The following is a 15,844-nucleotide window of genomic DNA, read 5'->3' on the forward strand; positions in this document are numbered from 1 at the left end:
CATTCTCTGGATACTGACACCTATGCAGTGGCCATAAATGGCCAAGTCCAATTTATTTTAAGATTTTTCATTTAGGCCCACCTGATGGCAATATATTAAATTCAATTCACATAGTAGATTTAGAAAATATTCATAAGGTAAAACACAAAGCAGATCTTGAGCAGGGAAATACAAGACAGGTTATAAGCAGAATGTGCTGGAGAGCTCTCTGTCTAGGAAACTTGACTCCCTTGAGTCAAACAGGCTGTTCATGGGAAGGCTTCTCTGACCCCAACTATAAAATGCTTCGGCAAATAAGAGAAATAAACCATGAATCCATTTGACGTATGCTTCACTCACACTCCTTTGTTCTCCTCACCATTTATTCCTCATTCCTGACTTCTCATGTCTTCTCAAACACTGAAGGGACTCTTATGCCATTTTCAAAACAAAAATTCCCTTAGTTCTGACACAGTATCGGCTGGTAGTGACTATACTCTAATGAAATGAAAAACATAAGTCATTTACTCCATGAAGAAATTCAACTCTTTTCATGAAATTCATGATCTGAAATAGTTGTTAGTGGGATGCCAGGTTGAATCACATTTTACATTCTTGAAGGCAGGAAAAACTAAATAGAAGTTTAGTTTTTGAAAAGCTGACACCCTCTCTAAACCACTCTAAACCGCCTGGAGTCCAAAACAGCTCAAACTCACTAGGGCCATGGTTTGGCTCACACAACAAATGAAGGGCCCCAGAGCTATTTCTCACTGTTGTATTCTCCTCCAGCAAGTACCAAATCCTGCTGTCCCGCATCCTGCCTCCCAGCTACCAGGGCCGTGGGAAAGTAAGGGGCGCAAACTTACCTAACATCTCTGCCTTTAGCTTTTCATTACGTTCTTCAATCTGCTTAGGTAATCTCTGAGGGGAAAAGAGGAGAAACAAGAAGAGCTGGTGAAAAATCTTCTGGCTTTGTTTTGAAATTGAGCAACACACACTTAATGTGAAAGTCAGAGCAGGTGATGTACATATATATGATCCTGTTAAATAAAAAAAAAAAACCCCACAAATATTTGTGGGTGAGCTACACAAAGGAGTTTTGTCTGGTTCACTGCTATACTCCCAGTTCTTGGCCCAGTGGCCTGGGAAGAATCTCAATAAAAATTTGGTGAATATACACATAAAAAAATTTCTGAAAGAACACATACCAGATGTTTACAGTGGTAATATTTAGGTGGTAGGATTATAGTTTATATATTAAAAAAATTTTTTTTGGTTCATTTATATTTTTTAACTTGAAGTCCTTTATTAATATAATCTAATTTGCTAAGAAGGGGTCAGATCAGTATTGGATGTTCCTAAATGATCAACTCGCTCAGGTTTTTTCAATCTTGGCAACATGATATCCTGGACTACGTAATTCTTTGTTGTGGGGGTTGTCTTGTGCATCTTGTGCAGGATGTTTAGAGCATCCCTGGCCACTAGATGCCAAGAGTACCATCCTGGTCATGACAACCAAAGTATCTTCAGACATTGCCACATGTCCCTGGCAACCCATCCCAAATCATGCCAGCTGAAAATCACTGATCTAGATCAGAGTCTCAGATGGCTGCTTTTAGCTCTATGATCGCCCCTAAGTACTCTGCGATAACCCAGTCATAATAATTCAAAATAAAATAAATTCTTTATGCATATGACAGCTAATATAAAAGGCTTCCTTTTACAGATGGTTTAAACCTAATTTGCCAAGGATAAAGGCTACCAAGAATTTAGCCAAGATTTTAAGAACTCTATTCCTTTTCTGCATGTCAAATTAAGTCAATACTACCACCAGAGATGTTAAAAGTCACATAAAGCACTAAAAGTGGCGTCAAATTTACTTATGTATTTTAATGATCCGAATCAGTCTTTTTCTCATTGCTCCATTTTTAGATAAATAAAAAATTTGTTATTACTGAAGGAATTCCTCTCGAGGGTGCAAAAACACAAAGCAAAACAAAACCCAAACCACCTAGGACATTAATGCAGGGAGATCGGTCAACATCTCTCAGGTCTGCTTGGTGGAATAATGATCTCGTGAAATGAGTGGGAAGTCCTACATGGCGGGGCCCTGCTCAAATGCTCTCAGCATCCAGACAGGAAATGTAACCTAGGAAATCAATCAGTGTAAGGCAATAGAGAGCAGCATAGTCAGCAAGGAAATGAAGAGTTCTAGCCGAATGCCAAGACACAGGAATTCAAGAAAGATCCAGTATGTCCACACCTCCCAATTTTTAAGAGGGGTCTGACTTAGATTTTCATCTAAACCTTCCCATTTTAAAATGCTGCCTTTGATGAAAAAAACGTCCCTGCTGTCTCATCTCCTGGAGGCCTGCAACCTGTGCTGTGTGCTGGTGCACACGACAGACCTCTCTGTCCTTGTGGCCAGCTGGGAAGTTTGGCAGCGAAGAAGACTGTTTAATGGTCAGTGTTTCTCAAACTATCTGAACATCTGTTATCTGGGAGGGCGATAATACAGACACATCCAACTCTGCAGCACGTGTGTTAGAGGGTGTACTGCTCTGCACATTAGAGACCAAGAGCGGTGTTAAAGGTAAAGGCACAGATCCAAGGTTATTTTTAAGGGGAGAACTCCAGTAATATGGAGCTAATTGACAACTGACCTAAAAATACTGTGATGTTTATTAGAAGCAAAAGGATCTACGGTGCCATGGACAAGAATAAGAGTAATTTTAAGAAAGATAAGGAGGCTAATTTGGAATATATTTAATTGGAAACATGCTGGCCATATAATAACTAGAAACTCAGTGACTGAAAAAGATGGACAGAAAACCAGAGTTTATGATCTATAACACTAAGATTCATTTTGGACTAAACTGTACAACTACAGTGGACAAGATCTGCCTAGTCCAACAATGAAACTGAGTTCTTATTAACCCTACAGATGAACAGAATGGGGATTAAATGGCACATGGTCACAAAGTTAGATCTCCCATATATTTTGTTCCAGGTGCTAGTCCATTAATCATGATCACTTTGACTCCTTAGATCGTATTTGTGATTGGTGAATAAAATGACAAAAGTGTGAAAAAAAAATATATAATATAAATATATAAAAAACAGAAGGTAGTTGGGTCCCAAAGGATTATTTAAGATTCAGTGAGTAGCAATACACAGAACAGAAAAAAAAAAAAAAAAACCACTTAAAAAAATTAGGTTTACCAGGATACCTGGGTGGCTCAGTCACTTAAGCGTCTGACTCCTGACTTTGGCTCAGGTCATGATCTCATGGTTCGTGAGTTTGAACCCCGCACTGGGCTCTGTGCTGACAGCACAGAGCCTGCCTGGGATTCCCTCTCTCTCCCTCCCCCACTTGCTATCTCTCTCTCAAAATAAATAAAATAAATAAAAAAAATTGGTTTACCATGCAAGCTTCTCTTGCTTGATGTATTGATGGATCTTTTTCTAATATGGATTTATAGTCCTCCAGGGCTTCATCTAGCTTATCAGTCTTCTCATACAACTCCGCTCTCCTCAATATTGCCCTGATATAGCTGGGGTTTAACTGAATAGCTGTAAAAAGAGAAGAAATCATTGTTACAATGAGGAAAAAGGGCCTGCACATCCTTAGCTATATCATGTTTCTTTATTAACCATCCTCCGAAGGTCTAAAAGGAAGAATCATTTGTCAAAGGCAACACCTGGCACAGGCAAACTTTTTCTTATAAAGGGCAAGACAGTAAATATCTCAGGCTCTACGGGACAGACCATCTTTTTTGCAACTACTCAACTCTGTGACTGTAACACAAAAGAAACGACAATGTATAAATATATTTATTATAAATAAATGGCTGTGTTCCCATAAACCTTTGTTTATGGACATTGAAATTTGCATTTCATAATTTTCATATATCACAAAATATTTCCCTTCTGATTTCTAACCACTTAAGAATGTAAAAGCCATTCTTAGCTCATGGGCCATACACACGCAGGTGGCAGGCTGTATTTGGCTTGATGATTATAGTTTACTAAACCCTGGTCTATACCCAAAGTCCTGTTTTCACATACCCGTCCTTCATCTAGTTCAGAACAGGCCAGAACACAGAGCCCATGTGCACAGTGCCAAAGTGAGCAAGAATCTGAAGGTACAAATGAAAGAGTTGAAGGAACAGTTTGGTGTCAGATTCTGCTATGATCCTTTTTTCTAGGCCTCAATTGACTGAGGTTATGCCTTAACTACTGAGGCTACATGTTTAGTTAAACCCCCATTGTTCCTTCAAACTTGTGTTCCAACACCTTTAGGTCACTGGTGCATAACACCCTTTCCTTTTTTTTTTTTTTTTTTTAATTTTTTTAAATGTTTATTTTTGAGAGAGACAGAGATAGAATGTGAGTGGGTTAGGGGCAGAGAGAGAGGGAGACACAGAATCCGAAGCAGGCTCCAGGCTCCGAGCTGTCAGCACAGAGTTCAACATGGGGCTCCAACTCACGAGCTGTGAGATCATGACCTGAGCTGAAGTCGGACGCTCAACCGACTGTGCCACCCAGGTGCCCCATTACACCCTTTCCTTTATCCAACAACAATTGCCCTTTGAAAAATCCTCTGCCCATGTTTTGGATCAACTATATACTGTCTTTCTCCTATTCTTTTGTTTCTTTTTCTGTTAGAAAGCAATGTCATGGCTCTAGAACTTTTTTCTCTTCAAGTAATATACTCAACTTTTACTCATTCATGCTTTTAGTAACTATTTCTTTAGTACCAAATATATGCACTTCATGTAGTATTATCTCTAGAGTATAGTGGTAAACAAGCAGACAAGATCCTTCACATGAAGCTTTAAGCTATTCTAGTAGATAAGTGAAGGGAGGAAAATAAGGTAACTTCAGAGAGTGCTCAAAGACTATGAAAAGGGAATATCTGAGGGAAGCCAGCCATTTGAAAGGTGGAGTGGTTACAGAAAAAGGAGATCTGAACATCAGCAAACTGTTCCTAATTTAAATCCTTCTAACCCACACATCTCACACAAATTAAGGTTAAATACCTTCCTCCAAACAAAACAGCATATTCAGAATTAGTTCTAGCCCAACACAGTAATAGGTCGAAAGTACTTTGCTAGATTCAAAGTAGTAACACTTTCCTTCAGTATATTAAGAAGGAAATACTAAGTATACGGAAATACTAAGTATAAAGAAAAGAAAGCCAGTAAAGAAGGTGATTAATTAATGTGAAGAAAAAAAAGAGAGGAATTCATGCTGAGCATGAGTGGGACTAGATAACATACAAGCTTCCTTCTAACTCTTCAATTCTCTAAAAGAAAATACTATCCAAATATGGAAAACTGAAAAAATTTCCCAAATTAGTAATTACCTAGAAACTCATGAGAGTAGTAGGATGCAAGGAAAAGCGATCATGTGTATTCTCCAAACCAACTGTCTGGACTGTTAGGAAATTTTTGAAACAAAAACAAAAACCAACCAACCAACCAACAACCCAATAGTGATCCTATGGCTGGGAGTGTGTCTATATGTTGGTGAGATGAAAAGACCATAATGGAACCCAGGTAGCAGACAGTAAAGTCTCGGTTCACTGTGTAGAATCTGAAAATGTAATTAAAATGATGGCAAATAGGTTTGGAGGAATTATTACAAGTGAAGAGAGTACCAGTTCCCCAATAGAAGCTGCCCCCCACTGTGCTGCCTCTCTCTCCACAAATACACAGATCCAGATGCCCTAGCAGCAGTTAAAATCTTCAATTTCAATCTCCTCAGAAAGTAATTCAGACACTACAGAAGTGAATCCTGTTCCATGGGTTTCTGTTGCCAAGGTAGCTCTTTGAATTCTTCTTCACATATTTACTAACACAGGATAAACTGACAGAACTATCTATTCAAAAGCATGTATACTAAGGTGACTGCTATATAGTACCTCCAAGAAGGCTGAACTATAAAGCTTCTTCTTTTAAAGGTCCCAGAATAAGGGTACACACATGTACAAGTACAGTTGACCTTTGAATAACGTGGGGGTCAGGGGTGCTGACCTGTTTACCAGAAGCCTTACCAGTAACAAACAGATGATTAACACATACTATGTATATATGTTATATACTGTATTCTCACAGCAATGGAAAGCTAAACAGAAGAAAGTATTAAGATATCATAAGAGAAAATACATTTAGAGCACTTTACTGTATTTATTGAAAAAACTCCACGTATAAGTAGACCCATGCAGTTCAAACCTGTGTTGTTCAAGGGTCAACTACACATATCTGACTGACTCTATTTGTTCAGCTGAGGTAATTAATGCTTTCGTATGTTAACATACAACAAGACTAAAAAGTTGTACCTTTGTTGCAGTCACCGATGGCCATCTCTTTCTTGTCCTAAATGTAAACAAAACATTAATGTGTCACTCTAGTTCTATCTTAATAGTTCAAAGAGTCAATAACATACACTGATCATTAATAACTGCTTGTGGAGATGCACAATACTCTTCAAAGACATCATGTGAAAACATGCATGATATTTCCAAGCTAAAATTCAAACTAATGGTGACAGCTCTGATGTAAAAGATTTGTCTAGCAACAAATTATTCATAGTTTCTTCCTAACACCTTTAAAGATTGTTGCAATTGACCTATTATATTTGCAAGGCACTTCACATTACAATGCTGATATTGAGAAAAGGTTGTGATCAATGAGCAGGGCAAACGATTGACATATGAATAACTATTAATAACCCTCCTCTTTGGCTAGCTGTTGTATTCTCACACCCAAAGTGGTATCTTCCAGAAAGTATGCATTATGGACACACACTGTGGCTTATCGTTAGTCTCAGTTGTAAATCTTAATTTATCCACTGATGAAATAAAAATACAAAACAATTCATGAAATAAGATATCTAACTAATTAAACTTGCTGAATCTAGAAGAATGGCATAGTGGAAAGAACACTGGATGTCAAAAGAACTAGACTGGAAATCCAGCTCTGACACTAACTTATTTAACTCTTCAAGCAATGTCTATTTTCCCCAAATCAGAAGTTTTCTACAATATTTCAGAAATTTTAATTCAAATAAATGTTCAATACTTCCTATAATGGCTATTGGAGAAAACACTAAATATTTTACACAATATTTCAGAGCAATTTCTATTGAACTGGGTTTCAGAATTCAATCAAAAACAATTCCAGGAGTGGGGAGTGACTGCCTAATCGGTACAGGATTTCCTTTTGGGGTCACAAAAAAGTTCTGGAACTAGACAGTGGTGATGGTTACATAATATTGTGTATATATTTAATCATACTGAATTGTACAGTTTAAAATGGTTAAAATGGTCAGTTTTATGTTATTTTGCATTTTACCCACAAGGAACAAAAAAGGTTTCAGAGTCATCTGGGAGTCCCTAACTATATTATCTCTCTTCCAATGTTCATCGTAACAATTTACATATTAAAAGCTCTATGAAGTCCCGTAGTAAAGATATCTGTATACTTTTGTGTAAGTCAGTATTTCCCTAACTCACCTTATTTGCATAAATCTAAAACACACAATTTCATATTAAATTTTTTTTTTTTATTCTTAAATGTTTTTTTATTTTTGAGAGAGACAGAGACAGGCTGTGAGTGGGTTAGGGGCAGAGAGAGAGGGAGACACAGAATCCGAAGCAGGCTCCAGGCTCCGAGCCATCAGCACAGAGCCCGACGTGGGGCTCGAACTCACAGACTGTGAGATCATGACCTGAACTGAAGTTGGAAGCTCAATCGACTGAGCCACCCAGGCACCCTTAAAAAAAATTTTTTTTTAATGTTTTTATTTTTTTTTGAGACAGAGGGAGACAGAACATGAGCAGGGGAGGGGCAGAGAGAGAGGGAGACACAGAATCTGAAGCAGGCTCCAGGCTCTGAGCTGTCAGCACAGAGCCTGACGCGGGGCTCGAACTCACAGACTGTGAGATCATGACCTGAGCTGAAGTCGGACGCTTAACCAACTGAGCCACCCAGGCGCCCCCACAATTTCATATTTTAAAGTTTCTAAAATAGGAGTAAATCTTTACAACTTATGTGTATATTGGTGGTATTCTTTGTGCCCCTAAAAAACCGCTAAGTGGCAATGCACCTTATCAATAACCAGCCCCTGCAGATCAAGGAATTATGGCATTTTACTCTGGAATCCTTTGTTTGAGGCTTATAGTCTACTAACACCTCAGGGCACCCAGGTATTGTCTGCTGCTAAGAGTGGCAGTCCAAGGTGTTGTGTATTAGGGGCGCCTGGGTAGCTTAGTCAGTTAAGCATCTGACTTCAGATCACGATCTCACGGTTTGTGGGTTCAGGCCCCACATGGGGCTCTGTGCTGACAGCTCAGAGCCTGGAGCCTATTTCAGATTCTGTGTCTCCATCTCTTTGCCCCTCCTCCAATCACAATTTGTCTCTGTCTCTCTCAAAAATAAAATAAACATTAAAAAAAAAATTGTTTTAAGTGCCATGCAATTAAATACTCAGAACCTATTTGCCATCGTTTCATAACTTACATAAGTCACACACACACACACACACACACACACACACACACACACACACACACACACCACATTGTATATAAGGACAGTTTTAAAAATGCAGGGCTTTGTCTGCTCTTGTGTAGCCAGGCCTAGAGCTGAAACTCTGCCCTAACTCCAGCTGGCCTTTACTCACCAGATTTGAAATGTAAAGCCTGGTCAGTGTTGTTCAGTCAGGGATGCTGAGCCTACCTTTCAGAAATCCTAAAAGCAGTTAACCCACCACTTCTTGAAAAACTCAGAATATGCTCCTTATATCACTTCCAGTGCATTAATCCTGGAAGTTTTCATGTTTCTAATTTTAGAATCGTAAAATATTAAGAGTACAACTTAAAAGAATAAACAACTGTGCTAACAAAGCTATCCTTTGTACAGGAAACAGTCACAGAACAACTCTCTTTTGAGTTCTTCTCAGATGTGACAGACAAAAGACTAGCAAGACCATACCTTTTCCTAATTCCATGAACCTGGTCAATGATACTAGTTCAACCTAGGCAGTATTAATAACTTGGCAACTGTGGAAACAAAGAATTCCAAATCTCAGGAGCCAAATGGGTATGATGCCTTTTCTCTGAAATTCAAGATAACCCTGATGTTATTTCACAATGACAATTTCCAGTCTGAGAATGTGGCAAGATGTCTCCAGGAAGCAAAAGCAAAAGATTTTTCCAGCTAAGAGTAAAAACTGTTAGGTGTGAATTCAGGTCAATGGTAGAAATATATGAATGAATACTGTTCTAAGTAAACTAAATTATTTTATTTCTTCGAACAAAAAATGTCTGCATACTCTAGAATTCTTTCTTTTCCCATGCCACATGAATCACTCTAAAATCACCTTGGAAATTGAATCCACTAATCAAACATACAGGTTTAAACATACCAAAAACCCCCCACCTTTTTTCATGTCTAATTACTGAAGTAATCCCCACCCTACCCCCTTAAAACAAAACAAAACAAAACAAACACCCTTACTCATCCGAAGTGACTTTGGTAGAGGCACTGGAGAATTTCTGGCAACAAGATAAAGTGACATAGATACCTGATCTAAACAAACAAAAAACTACTTAAGCCAATCCTGACCATGTTTTGTGGTTGCTTAAAGGTATGCTAAATAACCCGCTCTTTGAGCTTTGGATATAAATAGCCAGAATTTTAAATAATCGGTACGGCTTTTTTCAAAACTCTCACATCATTTCAATCCACTAAAATAGACTATGTTGACTAAACAGTAATAGCAGATAAATCAACAAGAAATCTAACTTTTAATACCAATATAACACGAAACAAATAGAACTGTACTCTTCTCTACACTCTTGTGGTTCGAAGTTCTCAAACCGTTGGAGATACAAAATGCATTTGAACTTTCCCGGACACTTACTTCACACTTTAGGGGCCTCTCATCTTAACTGTTGGATTTCTGCCTGTGTCCATACTTTTGACAGAAAATCAGAATCCTAGGAATAAGCATTTCGAAGTGTAGAGTTTTAATCAGTGTTTCCCTGTCCCTTTGAGTCTTTATCTAGAATTCCAGAGGCCTAAAATAAACAGCTGCAGCTATTCCAGGATATATATTACTTGGTTTTTTGCTTGAGTAACCTGCCCTAGTTTGGTGGAGAATTTGTCAGTGTTCCTCCCATGAAAGCATTCGATCAACCTCTCCAACAAGGAATGTTAAGAGTAATCTGACTCAAGTGTTTTCCTTTAAACAAACAAACAAAAACATTTATTTTGAGATAGAGGGAGGGAGGGAGGGAGGGAGAGGGAGAGAGAGAGAGAGAGAATGAACACATGCGAGCAGGGGAGGGGCAGAGAGAAAGGGGGAGAGAGAATCCCAAGCAGGCTCCATGCTAAGCGTGGAGCTGGACACGTGGCTCGATTCCATGACCATGAGATCATGACCTGAACCGAAATCAAGAGTCAGATGCTCAACTGACTGAGCCTCCCAGGCACTCCCAGATACTTTTCTATCTTCCCTGTGCCCTTTACATCAGGGAAATACATGGGCAGGACAAGGGAGGCAACTTTAAGCCCCTGTGTTAGTTGTTCGTTTTTTTTTTTTTTTTTTTTTAAAGATTTTATTTTTTAGTAATCTCTACATCCAAGGTGGGGTTCGAACTCACAACCCTGAGATCAAGAGTTGTAGCCCCCATGCTAGTTTCGGAACAAAAGCTACCCTATGAAACACTGCAAGTTCATGTACTTCTTAAAAAGAAATGGTCAGGGGGCAGCTGGGTGGCTCAGTTGGTTAAGTGTCCAACTCTTTATCTCGATTCAGGTCATGATCTCATTGCTCCTGAGTTCGAGCCCCATGCTGGGTTGGGCTCCACACTGATAGTGCAGTGCCTGCTTGGCATTCTCTTTCCTTCTCTCTGCCCCATCCTTGTGCGCATATGCTCTCTCTCTCAAAATAAATAAATAGAAACTTTTAAAAAGAAAAAAGAAAAAAAAGGGTTAAAAACACATACCTGTTTCATCCTTGCAGCAGCTCTATTTGAAAACAGAATAGACCTGTCTTTCTGGAAGCAGGATGGGCACATCTGAAGGGCTTGACTATAAGAACTCTCAGCTTCTATATAATCTGAAGATAAGGTAAAAGAGGTCATTAAGATTTTGTCCCTGCTATTATTGTATGCCATAGTATCTCAGAATGCATAGCTTTCCATTCACAGAACAAAAGTCTCAAACAGAATGTTTTGTATGTTTAACTTTCATTTGGCTTACCCACTTAGTAAGGAATGTTGAAAGGGGATTAGAGAACTGGACAGATGAAAGAGACTAAAGTTGGGATTAATGGCTTAAGATAAAAAAAAATTCTCTGTATGTATCTTCATTAAAGACATTGTGCTTTTATGGAGTCACCAGCCAAAACTGCTTCTCTGAAATGCTTGGAGACACATTTTATGGAGCTAAAAGCAACAATGTAAAAATCAGTGGTTGACTAAAGACCTAAAGAGAAAATGGTGATAAATTTATTTATTCACTGCTATGCACAGAATTACATGGTCAGGGCACTAAAAGAAAATTGTCTGTTCACTCCTTTCTCAGGTTGGAAATATTTAACACTAAAATACAAAGAGATATGCTTTCAAAATTAGAAACATTAGTTCTCTTAGAAAAAAAAAAGTGATGATGACTAAACAGAAAGAAAACAAAATTTAACTTTAAAAATAACTAGAGAGGAAAATGTTACTACTCCTAGTTTTCTAAAGCATACACATTTTACATGTGATAGAATACTACTGTAAGATCACATAGTTCCCCCAAAATATCCGAATGAACCCAAGTTATTCCTAAGCAAATGTAAAAAATGCAGAAGGACATGAAGGACATGGAGAACATCTCTCTACTTAAGGCAGCCAAAGAAAAGGGCACATGAAAGACCAGCCAAAGTATAAGCAAAATACTTCCCTAGGCCACACTGGAACCACGGGGCCAGTTTTTACAGCATCATTACAATTGAGGAACAGGGATCCTGTTTTTACATTAATGAAGGCAGCAGCCTTTTAACCTTGCAGGATAGTTTTCCAATGCATCATTTGAAGAGTCTGCCCTCCTAACTTTTAGATCTATAGTGGATTACAGAAAAGAAAAAGTATGCCTGTGCCAAGAGACATGTGGTAATTGATCACTATCAGGTGAGAATGATCTGGACCTGGTGAAAAACAAAATTTCAAGGTGCTGGGAAGCAACACTGTATTGTTAGTAGTTTAGGTCTGCTAGGTGTTCCCAAATGTTCTCCGGTGTTTCTTCACACTCTGAAACAGAATGAGGACGCAAATGATTAGACATCGGTGCCTTACCTCCTTTCTTTTTTTTTTTTTAAATGTTTATTATTTATTTTGAAAAGGAGAAAGAGGGAGAGGGTTGAGAAAATCCGAAGGAAGCTCTGTGCTGTCAGTGCAGAGCCCAACGCAGGGCTCAATCCCATGAACTGTGAGATCATGACCTGAACCAAAACCAAGAGTCAGATGCTTAACCGACTGAGCCACCCAGTCACCCGACCTTACCTCCTTTCTTAAACTGCGCGTTCCCCTCCTCCTTTAGTCTAGTGCTCTCTTCTCTTCTCTTCTGCAAGAGATCAATTACATCATTTCTCACAATGTTATAAGTGAGCAAAAAGGTTAGTTTTCATTAGGCTTTCAACAGGAAGTAACTGATTTTGTTTTTTCAGCTTGACTTTTGAAAACTGGGTCAGTTTTATCTAAATCTCAAACAGATACAGAAAAACACCTGACCATCTGGCAAATCATCAATTGCATTCTTGATATTTAAAACACAAAACCTGGGTTTCCGGTTTTTAAATATTTTGCATGTAATAGTAATTTAGGTATCATTTAATTTCTCTTTACTCAAAATAAAACTAAACAACATACCCACTGGCATGCACACCTCTGCAAATTCAAATTCTGAATCTGCTACTTATTAAATGTATTTTGGACAAGTTCCCGATCCTTCTAAGCCTTAGTTTCTTCCTCTAAAGAATGAGGCTTTATAGTTTTATGGATTAAAGTGATAAGGTGCATAAAGCACCCAATACACTGCCTGGCAAATAAGGGCACAATAAATACGAGCTATTACTTTTCTGCAAAATAAGTAATTTAATATATACTGAACTACAAGTGTGGTTTACGTGATAAAGATGACCTATAGAATGCTGGTAGAGTGTGTTACAGGGAACAAAGCCCATCTGCAGGGTCAGGGCAATATTCTGTTAACAGGATAACACAAAGAAGTCTGAAGAAACCGAGATAAATAAATCTTTAGTTTCTGAGCTGCTTCTAACAACTCAGAAATTCACACAGATGGCCAAGCACCCATCATACTCAAAGGCAGAGTGAATGTTATTCTGCAAAGATGGCACACGCTATCCCCATGTGCTTTGCTTCCAGCCCTAAACATCTTAGCAATACGGTCGGCACAAGCAGAACTGGCAGAAGTGACTGCCTGCCACCTTCTGAAAGAGCTTGAGAGAGAGAGAGAGAGAGAGAGAGAGCGAGCAAGTGCACACATGCAACTGAGGGAGAGGGGCAGAGGGAGAGAGAGAAAGAATCTTAAGCAGGCTCTCTGCTCAGCACAAAGCCTGACACAGAGCTTGAACCCATGACTCTGGGATCATGACGAGAGCTCCTGACTAAATAAAAACTTCAAAGGGAGGAAATACAGTTAGCAGCTTATTTCATGCACAGGAAAAGCATGGAACCTAAACAACTAGGACTCTTCAGATTAGGAACCAAAGAGGGGCACCTGGCTGGCTCAGTCAGTTAAGCGTCTAGCTCTGTATTTCATCGCAGGTCATGATCTCACGGTTCATGAGATGGAGCCCTGTGTTGGGCTGTGTGCTGCAGTGTGAAGCCTGCTTGGGATACCCATTCTCTCTCATTCCCCCCTGGCCCTCACAATACATACATACATACATACATACATACATACATACATACATACATACATACATAAATGCTTTAAAAAATGTATATATAAAAAAAGATTAGGAACCAAAGTAAAAATATGTCTATAGATTTGTAAATACACTGTTGAAACCAGGGTGCTTCCCAAATACATTATTATACTCTAGATGATGAAGCTGAGTAAAGAAACTAAAAGATGAGTATAAAATCAATCTCATTTTTATGGTATCTACTATGTGTCAGATACACGACAGACACAGTAATTCATTCTAAAATATAACATATCTGGAACAGGGCTATTCTAAGGGAATACAAGAAAATAATATGGGTGATGGTGATGGGAATCAAAATATAAGAATATGGTCACACTTCGTTACCTAGTATTACCTAGGAGAGAGGTCATAATGTTCTCTATGGTATCACAATTTATGGATGCAAGCAAAAAAGACTGTATCTTAGGTAAAAAAAAAATTGAATGTTTCTATTTATTTTTGAGAGAGAGAGAGACAGAGCATGAGCAGGGGGCAGGGGCAGAGAGAGGGGGTGACACAGAATCTGAAGCGGGCTCCAGGTTCTGAGCTGTCAGCACAGAGCCTGATGCAGGGCTCGAACTCACAGAATGTGAGATCATGACCTGAGCTGAAGTCAGATGCTCAACCAACTAAGCCACCCAGGCGCCCCAGGTAAAAAAATTTTAAAGAGGGAAGATTCACTGGAAAGATACTGGTACTCACAGAATCACTGGGAGGCCTAAAAACACAGGCTTAGAAAACGGGCAGGATTCAAGGCAGCTCTGTTAAGTCAAGAAGCAAGAAAGCATTAACTGTCTATTTATTTATTTATTTATTTATTATTTATTTATTTATTTATTTTCCGGGGGGGGGGGGGGCGCGGGCAGGCGGGGGAGCACAGAGCAAGAGTGAGAGAGAGAATCCCAAGCAGGCTCCACATCATCAGCACAGAGCCCGATGTGGGCCTGAACCCACGAACCACAAGACCATGACCCGAGCCGAAAGCAAGAGACAGACGCTTAACTGTCTGAGCCACCCAGGCTCAGTTAGGCCTCCCTAACTGTCTTTTAGTGGAAGGGCTGTAATAGGGGCAAATAAATCCTAACTATTTCCTTTTCTTTGCCCCAATCGAAATTCAAAGTATTGCTTAGGAGCATCCAATAAGCCAAGCATAGCTCACATGCCTTGGCTGTCAGAGAATAGAATGAGGAACACGGGGTAAGGCCACTGAACAAGACTACAATGCAGAAGAATTCTTCCAGCTAGGAAGGGGAGTTGGATGCTGGAAGCAAAGAAAACTCCGTAACAAATTCGGCTAAAAGTTTTTTCAAGAAGACATACAGATGGCCAACAGACACATAAAAGATGCTCAACATTACTAATCATCAGGGAAATGTAAATCAAAACGAGACATCATCTTACACCTGCTAGAATGGCTAAAATCAAAAAGATAAGAAATAACTTGTGAAGAAAAGGAACCCTTGTACACTGTTGGTGGCAATGTAAATTGGCACAGCCAGTGTGGAGGTTTTCAAAAAACAGCCATGATATGGAAGCAACCTAAATGAATAGATGAGGAAGATATGTTATATAGACACAGTGGAATATTATGCAGCCATAAAAAGGATGAAATAGTGCCATTTGAGACAATATGGATGGACCTAGCAGGTATTATGCTAAGTGGTATAAGTCAGACAGAGGAAGACAAATACCATATGATTTCAGTCATAAGTGGAACCTAAACAAACAAAAACAAATGAATCAACAAACAAAAAGCAGAATCAGACCTATAAATACAGAGAACTGGCAGCTACCAGTGAGGAGGGGTGTAGGGGGTTGGGCAAAACAGGTCAAGGGCAGAGGGAAATACAGGCTTCCAATTATGGAATGAATAAGT

General features: G+C 39.0%; 1 protein-coding gene across 2 annotated transcripts in view; it reads right to left on the reverse strand.

Annotated features, from left to right (window-relative positions):
• Positions 1-15,844, reverse strand: part of TTC1 (tetratricopeptide repeat domain 1) — a 46,264-nt gene that overhangs the window by 7,380 nt on the left and 23,040 nt on the right. For both annotated transcript variants that reach the window (XM_007077602.2, XM_007077601.2), the window contains exons 3-7: positions 12,539-12,599; positions 10,997-11,109; positions 6,323-6,359; positions 3,404-3,552; positions 846-900 (exon numbers count right to left, since the gene is read on the reverse strand). In XM_007077602.2, the coding sequence (XP_007077664.1) occupies positions 846-900; positions 3,404-3,552; positions 6,323-6,359; positions 10,997-11,109; positions 12,539-12,599 (415 nt within the window). The remainder of the gene's footprint in view (positions 1-845; positions 901-3,403; positions 3,553-6,322; positions 6,360-10,996; positions 11,110-12,538; positions 12,600-15,844) is intronic.

The sequence above is a fragment of the Panthera tigris genome, chromosome A1, assembly GCF_018350195.1.
Source record: "Panthera tigris isolate Pti1 chromosome A1, P.tigris_Pti1_mat1.1, whole genome shotgun sequence".
Lineage (NCBI taxonomy): Eukaryota > Metazoa > Chordata > Mammalia > Carnivora > Felidae > Panthera > Panthera tigris.